At 40.0% G+C, this 9373-nt stretch overlaps 2 protein-coding genes across 4 annotated transcripts; one reads left to right on the top strand and one right to left on the bottom strand.

The window, feature by feature from the left end:
* Window positions 1-545: 545 nt before the first annotated feature.
* On the bottom strand, window positions 546-4601 carry LOC134622846 (pseudouridylate synthase TRUB2, mitochondrial-like). The gene is made up of 8 exons (XM_063468176.1): window positions 4370-4601; window positions 4090-4224; window positions 2881-2955; window positions 2714-2775; window positions 2548-2629; window positions 1948-2020; window positions 1685-1821; window positions 546-1590 (listed from the first exon to the last, which is right to left on the bottom strand). The coding sequence occupies exons 1-8, from the start codon at window positions 4485-4487 to the stop codon at window positions 1280-1282; spliced, it is 993 nt and encodes a 330-aa protein (XP_063324246.1). The 5' UTR covers window positions 4488-4601; the 3' UTR covers window positions 546-1279.
* Window positions 4602-4704: 103 nt separating this feature from the next.
* Window positions 4705-9336, top strand: LOC134622845 (haloacid dehalogenase-like hydrolase domain-containing protein 3). Of its 3 annotated transcripts, XM_065469792.1 has the most exons (4): window positions 5084-5565; window positions 5717-5793; window positions 6235-6569; window positions 6843-9336. In XM_065469792.1, exons 1-4 carry the CDS (start codon window positions 5456-5458, stop codon window positions 7233-7235), a joined length of 915 nt encoding a protein of 304 aa, XP_065325864.1. In that variant the 5' UTR covers window positions 5084-5455; the 3' UTR covers window positions 7236-9336. The 3 variants fall into 3 exon arrangements, with proteins under 3 accessions (XP_063324245.1, XP_063324244.1, XP_065325864.1); XM_063468175.1 differs by lacking the exons at window positions 5084-5565; window positions 5717-5793 and adding an exon at window positions 4705-4932 and having other exon boundaries at window positions 6843-9335; XM_063468174.1 differs by lacking the exons at window positions 5084-5565; window positions 5717-5793 and adding an exon at window positions 4939-5069 and having other exon boundaries at window positions 6843-9333.
* Window positions 9337-9373: the final 37 nt, after the last annotated feature.

Raw genomic sequence — 9373 nt, 5'->3', positions numbered from 1 at the left:
GTATGAAGAGCATGTCAACAATGGCGCCACTGCAATAATCTCATATAGTCCCAAAGGAGGTGTTGTGGGAAAGAGAACTGGACTGATCCCATGTTTTTCATGTACCCACCTATGAGAAGTTCAGTTGAGTAATGTGGTTATTTCTGTTATTTCTGTTTCAGGCTTAAACATGTTAAAAACAACAACAACAACATCAAACTACCTGGCAATGGTAGATTTTTCTGCTATTGCAGATGAGCTTAACATGGTTATAGTTTTTTGTCTTTCAGCAAGCAAAAATAGAAAAATGCATGCACATCCACATCAGAACAAGGGCAGGTGGTGAGCCAGAAAAACAAGCCAATGATAAAAGTTAAAGAACAACAGCTCAGGCCCTGCAGGGCTCCAGTTTTGCCTATTTGGAGCTGGATCCCTGCTGTGCACGAGCTGTTGAGAATTCAGCTCTTTTCCCCATAAATAATTTCACATTACTAAGTTCTTTAATCTTAGACATCACCATAATGCCGTGAAAAAAAAACCCCAAACATTTTAAATTGAAGCAGAGTGGTTTTATTTCAAGTTACCATTTTTATCCTGTGGCACAGACCCTCTATCATTTCTCTCAATGGGAAAGCTGGCTGCTTTTCTTTGGTTTATTTCCCACATACACTGAAACTTAACAAGGATCAGACCTGAGTATGACTCCAGTTAGTCTAATCACTACTAGTTTGAGATTACTGGTTTAAATTTAATCAATGTCTGGAGCCAACAAAACAAGTGTAATGTTGACCTTTGGCCAGCTGGGGGAGTATTTATGCCAGTAAAGCATGTATTTGAACTCATCTACAGACCTAAAAAAAAACAACAACAAAAAAAAACCCAAACCCACAGCAATTAAAATGATACCATAATCAAACACGTGCATTCTTTTTGCTCTTTATTATTTTAAATTAATTCAGAATATAAGAAATAATATTAACATTAAGGAATTAAGCAATACTACAGCACTGCAAAATACAGTTTTTGTTTTCCACCACAGTGAATTTTATATCGATTGATGTGTGCAGACTTCTGGGTTTAATTCAATGGGTTTTACAAAAGTATTGCTTTAACTGTTTACAGCCATTTGTATACACATCCTGTATACAAATCCTGGTCAAATGTTCACTGGGATTTCTAGTCTGCAAACCTCTTTCCTGACTGAGCTAAACTGTGGGAAGTTATGCAGCATCATAAAATATTTTTTTGATCGGGTCATAGGTCAATGATAGGCCTTAAGTGACCAGTTATTTTACACGACCTACCTAGCCACTCCTTCATTAATTTCACTTTGTTGAGTTTCTGTGATATTGTCTTCAGACGTTTGTAATGCAGAGGTCTTGTTCGCTGCCTTAGAACGTTTTTTATTTTTCTTAGTGGAATGATACAACTGGATGGCTTGCATGACATCAGCAGCAGTCCAGTGGTGATGGATCAGAGCGTCCTGTAGGGTAAAAAGTCCGTCTCTGGTGCGTCGTACTCCATTACACACTGCTGTGCTACGCAGTTCCAGTCCTATCTCATGCACAATTTTACGCAGATACTTCTGAGTCTCATTTAGACACTGCACCTCTGTTAAAACAGGAGACATGTTTGAAACCTGACCCGCATTTTTTTTTTTTTTTTAAATCATCAAATATGTTTCATGTGTTCAAGTGAAGATTACCTAATGTGAAGTTGGGAGGCTGGAAGCGAATGCAACGCAAGCCGGTCAAGATGGGTGTCGATTTCCCCTCTGGACCCAGTAAACCTTGCACAGCCATCTCATAGGCTTCCTGTGAGCGCATGTCTATGTTGGAATACCTGTACAGCAAAAAAGAAACTAATCAAATATCATTTAGTACTGTTGCAAATATTTACAGAGGGTCTTATGCAAAAGCAGAGGGCAAAAGATGCCATTATTAGGTTTACAGAAATGTAACGTCTTACGTCAACAACGTTTTTTGGTTGACTCCCTCCAGCATTGACAGCACTCTCTCCAGCTTATCCTGTGTGATGTGATCTAGGAGACAGCTTTTTTTAAGTATATCTAAAGGGACATCAGTTCACATAACAAGTGTTTTGCTTATATTCTTGCACTTCAGGTATATAAATTAGAACTGCTCTTATAAAACCTTTAAAACCACATACACAATTCAGTCACAGGCAGGGCTGAACTGCCATAAGGCAAGAGGTGGAGTACACCCCATACAGGTCGGCATTCTGTTGCAGGGCTAACAAAGAGATACAGACAACTCACATTCACACCTACAGCCAATTTAGAGTCACCATAAGAGTCACCATATTTTAGAGTTAAACTGACATGCATGTCTATGGACTGGAGAGAAACCAGCACAAGGACTGGGAGAACATAGTCCTCACAAAGACTCCAGCAGGTTAGTGGATTCGTAGCCAAGACCCCTTCCCTGCTGCGAGGTGACAATTCTAAACACAACACCTTTGTGCCGCCATGATACTTTATCGAAAAAGACTTTGTTATTTTAAGTGAAAGATTGAGGAAGCTCAAACTAAAAGAGAAATGATTCATACCATAGGTGGACCTTTCCACAACTCGACCTGTGTTAGTGAAATTATCTGTTGCAGTTCCAAATTCAGCCTCCAGGGTATAATCCTGCAACAAATATTGTAGAATTGGATCTGTCAGCGTTGGATCTGAACTGCATCAGTTTATGTCTGAGAGAAAATTACAAATTACCCTCGTCACTCTTGTGGTGTAGAAATCATTCAGCGCCTTGTTTCCATTCCCAATGGCAAGAACTACATTTTAGAAATATGTGGATATTCTCAGATGATTCACAAAACGAATGCCAACACTGTAATTAACAAATTAAATTTTTCAAATGAACAACTCTAAAATTATACCTAGAACACCAGAGGAGAAAGCATCGAGGCGATGTCCGACTCCAACCCGAATATGCTGGAATTCAGGTCCTGTGACTAAGATCAAAATGAAACATTATATTCACTCACTACAGTGTTATTCACCACACCTGAGGTTTAATTTACTCCAGTCACATCTAAATTGAAAGCAGATTTCATAGATGACCTGTTACAGGGTAAAACGGTGGAGACACAGAAATCTGAATCAATCAGAAAACAGTTATAAACACTGTTCAATATCAAAGTGGGAAAAAAAAAGTTGTGAAAAAGAAAGTACAACCTCTTTTAAATCAAAGGTTTTATGTGTCAAATATCATCTGCTATCAAAAATGACGCAAATACAACCTAAGATGAACAACAACACGACACACTGTGTCTCATTTATTTATCTCGGCTTCTGAAATGCTGAGGCAGAGTGTAAAAATGGCCAATGACCATTATGGCCAAACATTTCCACTTTGGTCTCATCTCTCTATATTATAATAATCACTCCAACTGTAGAATGGTGGACTTCAGATTGTTTGGTATGACCTTATAACATGTCCCAGGTTGATATGCAATAACAACTGCCTCATTCTGTTGTCTCTTTCTGCTTTTATAAAGGTGGTCACACTGGCTGATGATCAATCAATCAAAGTGTACACACAATTGTGTATTTGTTTTTTTCCACACACTGCCTCTGAAATTTGGCTTAATTTTTGTTAAATAAACAATGACACAAAATTATGTTATCCACTGTTGTTCATCCGAGGTCATATTTACCAAATGTGAAGACTTGCTGGAGACCAGAGGATTTTTTTTTTTAATGTTGCGACATGTGAAACTGTAGAAAAGAAAGAGAGTGTACTTTTTTCACTTGTTCTGTAAAAGTAACAGATTTTAAGTTTTGTCTTTTTTTTTGTAAATGGAGGGCTGTGAACTTTGCCACCTGATGATTTCCACTGAAAAGAGAGCAGAGATGATTTACTGCAAACTAAAGCATCTGACTGTGTTGTGAAGGTGTTTATACTTTAGAGGAGGCGTGATAGGGATGAGAGGTTGGTGCAGCTGATTTCTATTTTTCACAATGATGCTGACAAAACAGCTGCATGGACCATGAGGTCAGATAAATGTATCTTAATGTATCTGTTAATGTATCTTCAGAGCGGAGACAACACTTGTTAAAATTTTCAGTAAGGTGGATTTACATACCCAGAGGGTGCTTGGACAGTACAGGAACCGATACTGCTGATACCGTGAGTCCTTTGGACGCTTCACTCTCATGTCTGGGTTGTGCTAAGAGTCGAACCTCGTGGGGAAGTGGCTGGGAAGGCGCAGCATTCAAACCTGAGGTGTAATACACGCACAGGACATTCAGATGTTAAGTTAAAGGCATGCTGAGTATTAGCTGCATCGTGGCTCAGTTTAACAGCACGCATGGGTGACTGATAACAGGACCACAAGATACCAGTGAAAAACAAACTACACTCACCTTTAAGAAGATTTGTCTCGATGCTGTCCCGTACCAGTTTCCAGTGAACACCAGCAGGTTTGTAGACACAGAACAGGCCCTCTAACTTCCGAAACATCCGAATAGCTGGAGTTGCCATTATTCAGCAGCATCAGATTATACTTACGTCTTGGAAAAATAATAAAACTAATTAAAAAAGACTACATGTCATGGAAATGTTGACGAGTGACAGTTGTTTTGTTTCTACTGCCACTTTATGCCATGTGAGTCTACGCGCATGCGTGCATGATGACGCTTTTCATTGCTTCTTTTTGGCCATACCGCCATCTACTGGAATGGATGTATGTGTACGCTATTTTAGTCCTTATATAAGTAGAGAAACGCCACCAGAGCTTCCACCAGAATTATTAAACAGCCGCTTATTGTGTGTAGTAACAAGCTGGGAGACGTGGAAGAATAATTGGTATTTTATTGGGGGGTTTTATGTTTTTTTGTGTGTGAATTATTACTGTTTGTTTCAGAAGATGGCAGTAGCAGCCGCCACTCAGAGAACAGAGGGGAAAAGAGGACGAAGAAGAAAGCAGGTAGCTAGCTTTAGTCGCTGTTTACTTTCGTTGACAGCTGAGAAGACTTCAGTAACATTTCGGCATTTTTCTAATTTGAGGTTTTTGCTGTAAGGTGAAGCTTTGGTCTCTGCCGTTAAACTGCTGTGTGCTGACAGGTACGTTAGTTTGTTTTCACGAGACACTGGTCAGAGAAACGCTACGTAGTTATTCTCAAACTCCACTCGTACATATCCAATTATGGTGAGCTCGGAGGCAAGAAACACGTTGCTAAAACCAAATATGAGTTGAACTGAAACCTGGAGCTATACAACGAAACAGGATTTGGACTTATCCAGCGGGGTATACCCCCATGGTAATTGTGCTGCCAACCTAATATGTTCCAGGTTAGAGATCAACAGGTATGAGGTCATTGCACACTGACCAGCCAGTCCTCCGTGAAAATAATATCGCCATTCCTGGAAGATCAGACACCTCTGTACGTGGATAGTAGAAGGGTCTGAAGTATTTTAATAGCATTAGACGACCTGCGCAGCACAGTGGTATGATGTTAGTACCGTTGTTTCACAGCAAGAAGGTCCTGAGTTCCTCCACAATCTGGGCAGAACCTTTCTGCGTGAGTTTTGGCTTCCTCCCAGAGTCCAAAGACATGTGGTTAGTTATCGTTAGTTATTTGGTTATTCTAAATTGGCAATAGGTGTGAACGTGAGTTTGGATGGTTGTCTGTCTCTCTGTCTGTTAGCCGTGCGTCATATTCGTGACACAGTAAAATATTTGAAGCAGTAATGCCAGGATTATGTTGCAGTTTCAATGTAAAACACGAATCTGACACGAATCTCCACAGTGTCACCTACTGGCCACTTTCACTATCATCACACCTTGGTAGGTACGACACAGACAAGCAGTTGTACAATAGATCATTAATGACTATGGATCATTAATGACTGTGGCTAATAAACGCTGTGGTTCAGCAAATATTTTCTTGGTTTTCTGTTCATTGTCTGGTTATTTGTTCTTGATGTCCTCTGAGCCTCTTCAGGCTGGTCATGTTGTTATATGTGTCAGACTATAATTAAAACATATTCAATAATAAAAGTGTAATAAAAATACAGGAAATGTTGTTGACCAGTGTTCAAATTGGTCACGCTTAGTATTACAGCAGCAGTTTTGAATGTCTTAAAATCGTCACCCTGACAAACAGTTCCTGTAACAAGAAAAGAAATAATGGTAATAATATTCAAACATGTTTCTCTGTGAGAAACAGCCTGATTAGATAACTCATATTTTGCTCAGCTGTTGTCTTCTCTCTTTGGTGTCCATCAGGTGTGATGCGAGCTCCTCTGCGTTGGGTGCTGTGGGATGTGAAGGACACCCTGCTGAAGGTGCGCTCATCTGTGGGAGAGCAGTACTGCAAGGAGGCAGAGCGTATGGGCTTGAGCCTCAGTCCTGTGGAGGTCGACGCTGCTTTCCGGCAGGTTTATCGACAGTATTCCAGTAGATACCCAAACTATGGCATCAGTCAGGGCCTGAATGGACAGTCATGGTGGAGGGGGGTGGTGCGGGACACTCTCTCTCAGTGCGGTGCACAGGAGCCAGAGTTGTTAAACACAGTAGCCAACAATCTTTACCATAACTTCTGCAGCGCAGATAACTGGGAGGTAAATGATCACTGACACGTTCATACACCTAAAACACCTTGTTTAAAGATTTTAAACAGTTCCTTGAATAATGCTTTTTTAAATTTTATGCAACGATATATAAATAAAGGCTACAGGATGTGTATTTTTTTAACTATAATCATCATAATAAGCATTTCATACTGAACCAGAAAAACAGAGCACATTAAATATCTGACTTGTAAAGCAACTTAAACTTTGCCCCCGATGTTAGAAGAAAGTCATGTTAAACCGTATAATATTCCTTTGTTTCAGGTATTTCCAGACTCAAAGAAGGCTCTGGAGAGTTGTTCTTCTCTTGGACTGAAGCTGGGTGTGGTGTCCAACTTTGACAACCGCCTGGAAGCAATCTTACATGTTTGTGGGCTGCTGTCATACTTTAGCTTTTTAATAACATCAGAAGAGGCTGGTGTAGCAAAGCCCAGTCCGGCCATCTTTAGTCAGGCACTGCAAAAATGTGGTGTGCCAGCTGATAGAGTAGCTCATATTGGGGACCATTATGTTAATGATTACCTCACTTCTCGGTCTATGGGTATTCACGGCTTCCTTTTAGACAGACATAAGGATGGCCAACTAGATGTTCCTCAAGAGCATCGGCTGAGTTCACTGGATGAGCTGCCGTCACGGCTCCAGCAGCATATGAACTAACATGAGTCATAAGACAAGATAACCTTTAGTCCCACACGTGGGAAATTTGTTTGGTTACAGTAGAAACAAATGGTGTCAAGTGAAATCTACTCAGAACAACACTGGCTTAATTAGCGAAATAATGTATGGACTGTTGACTTAAGTATATCAAACTACTTCATCCTCATAAGACAAATGAAATGCTGATAGAAAAATGTAAAGAAATCTTAACATATTGTATAGTTATACGTATGTGCACCTTTCATGTCTTTGTATTATAAAGTATGTTGGGAAAAATAAACCTCTAACTATACTGTGTCTCTGAAAATAGAGAATATGAAGTGAGGCAGCAAACTGTCAGACCTTCGACAAGGTTCTGAAAACATTTCTGAGAGATTGTGGTCCATGTTGATATGATGGCATGCAATTGCCATATGCTGTTTGGCATGTGCGCATCCATGATGCAAATCTCCTGTTCCCCACATCCCAAAGGTGCTCTGTTGGATCAAGGTGTGGAGACTAGAGCCCATTTTAGTGCATTGCCATGTCCAAGAGAACTTTCAGATGATCTGAGCTTTGTGACATTAGAAGATGGGAACGCTGTGGTCATAAAGGAATGGTCATGTTCAGCAATAATAATCAGGTCATTTGGTACATTGTCCCAAAGGATAGATTCTTGGTTCTCTGATGTTTTAAGCCAAATTCTGACCCAACATCTGAATGTCACAGCAGAAATCGAGACTCATCAAACGAGGCAACTTTTTTTTCTTAATCTACTGTCCAAATGTGTTAATTTTCCTGTTTGACTGAAGTCCCTGTGTGGTCGTCAAGGTTCAAGGTGTTATGCGTTCAGAGATGCTGTTCTGCATACCTTGGATGTAACGTGTTTTGATGCTGTTGCCTTCCTATCAGCTCAAAGGAGTCTGGTTATTCTCTGACCTGTAGTAGCCACAGTGCATTTTCCCCCAGAGAACTGCTGCTCACTAGGTATTTTCTCTTTAACCAACTATTCTCTGTAAACCCTAAAGATGCTTGTTTGGGAAAGATCCCAGTTGATCAGTGGTTTCTGAAATAATAAGACCAGCACAAATAACCAGTGAGGTCGTATTGAGCACATCTATATGGCTGTGTGCATTGACTTGATTTATATTTTATTGATGTCAGTGACTTTAAGGTGGGTGACTGCAAAAAATCAGCACTGAAGTCTACAGAGAAGCAAAGACACAAACTATAATGTCATATCTGCTCATCAGGCTAAAATGTCTGCTGGCACCAAGGTAGAAGACAAGCCCAGAAATGTTTTTGCAGCACACGGGACATGTCAATTCTTTTACCATCTTTTTTAATAATTGGTTATTTGGAACTTGTCCCCACATTTATGGAAATTATACAAAACAACCGAGTAACCATCTGCTCTGCGCAGAGCTGCTATGAATTGTGGGCAGCAAATGTATTTGCAATTGATTATGTCAAGTCACATAAAATAAATAAACATTCTCTGGCTCTATATTAAAGCAGCCACAGAAAAACTAAAGACATATTCAAAGCCAGAGTCATGGAAACAGAACAGGTACAAAACTCTGCAAACATCCACAGATCAGCTGAAATATCATGGCAGGAGTCTTGCTGTAAAATAAAGTGTCCTGAAAGTTGGCTGCATTCTCTCAATTTCTGCTCAGCATCAGCTATGCAGGTACATTTCTTTAAAAGGTTATTCATTAGCAGGCCGCTTTACAGGAGCTAATAAGCTCTGATCATCCCTAATGATATTTTTCAGTGCTTAGCAGTGAGGGGAACAAGGCAGGGTTGCTTAACCCTAATACCTTTGTAAGTACCCACTTTAAACCATCTGGTCAGAGGCAGATACCGGGAATGTTGGACTGAGGATCAAAAGAGCTGCAGAGAGACCGAAGTGGAATTGCTATTTACAGCAAAGCTCCAGCTTCTTATAGAATATGGATTGACATTCTTCCAAAAAAGATTTAATGTTCTTAATTTTCAAAAGAGAAGTGTTCACAGTGTTCATAAAACATGAATCAACACTATTTTCCCCCCAAGTTGTATTTTCACTTTCTTTGAGTCGTGTCCAGTTGAATGTTTTCCCCATTCGACTGTTTGTACGTTGAAGGGTATTGTATATCTTTAGGGAGTCATCCGTA

This window comes from Pelmatolapia mariae, unplaced genomic scaffold (genome assembly GCF_036321145.2).
Source record: "Pelmatolapia mariae isolate MD_Pm_ZW unplaced genomic scaffold, Pm_UMD_F_2 NODE_ptg000244l+_length_82687_cov_1, whole genome shotgun sequence".
NCBI classification, from domain to species: Eukaryota; Metazoa; Chordata; class Actinopteri; order Cichliformes; family Cichlidae; genus Pelmatolapia; species Pelmatolapia mariae.
Note: the sequence above shows the minus strand (reverse complement) of the source record. Positions and strands in the feature narration are given on the sequence as shown.

What these genes read in the sequence shown, in the direction of transcription:
- LOC134622846 (XM_063468176.1), bottom strand. Translation starts at nt 4,487, where the DNA reads ATGGCAACTCCAGCTATTCGGATGTTTCGGAAGTTAGAGGGCCTGTTC. An exon ending in CGAGACAAATCTTCTTAAAG is followed by an intron (nt 4,225 to 4,369) that starts GTGAGTGTAGTT and finishes ATTACACCTCAG; the next exon opens with GTTTGAATGCTGCGCCTTCC. An exon ending in TTTCTCCTCTGGTGTTCTAG is followed by an intron (nt 2,776 to 2,880) that starts GTATAATTTTAG and finishes TCTAAAATGTAG; the next exon opens with TTCTTGCCATTGGGAATGGA.
- LOC134622845 (XM_065469792.1), top strand. Translation starts at nt 5,456, where the DNA reads ATGATGTTAGTACCGTTGTTTCACAGCAAGAAGGTCCTGAGTTCCTCC. An exon ending in CCAGAGTCCAAAGACATGTG is followed by an intron (nt 5,566 to 5,716) that starts GTTAGTTATCGT and finishes ATTATGTTGCAG; the next exon opens with TTTCAATGTAAAACACGAAT. An exon ending in TTCACTATCATCACACCTTG is followed by an intron (nt 5,794 to 6,234) that starts GTAGGTACGACA and finishes GGTGTCCATCAG; the next exon opens with GTGTGATGCGAGCTCCTCTG.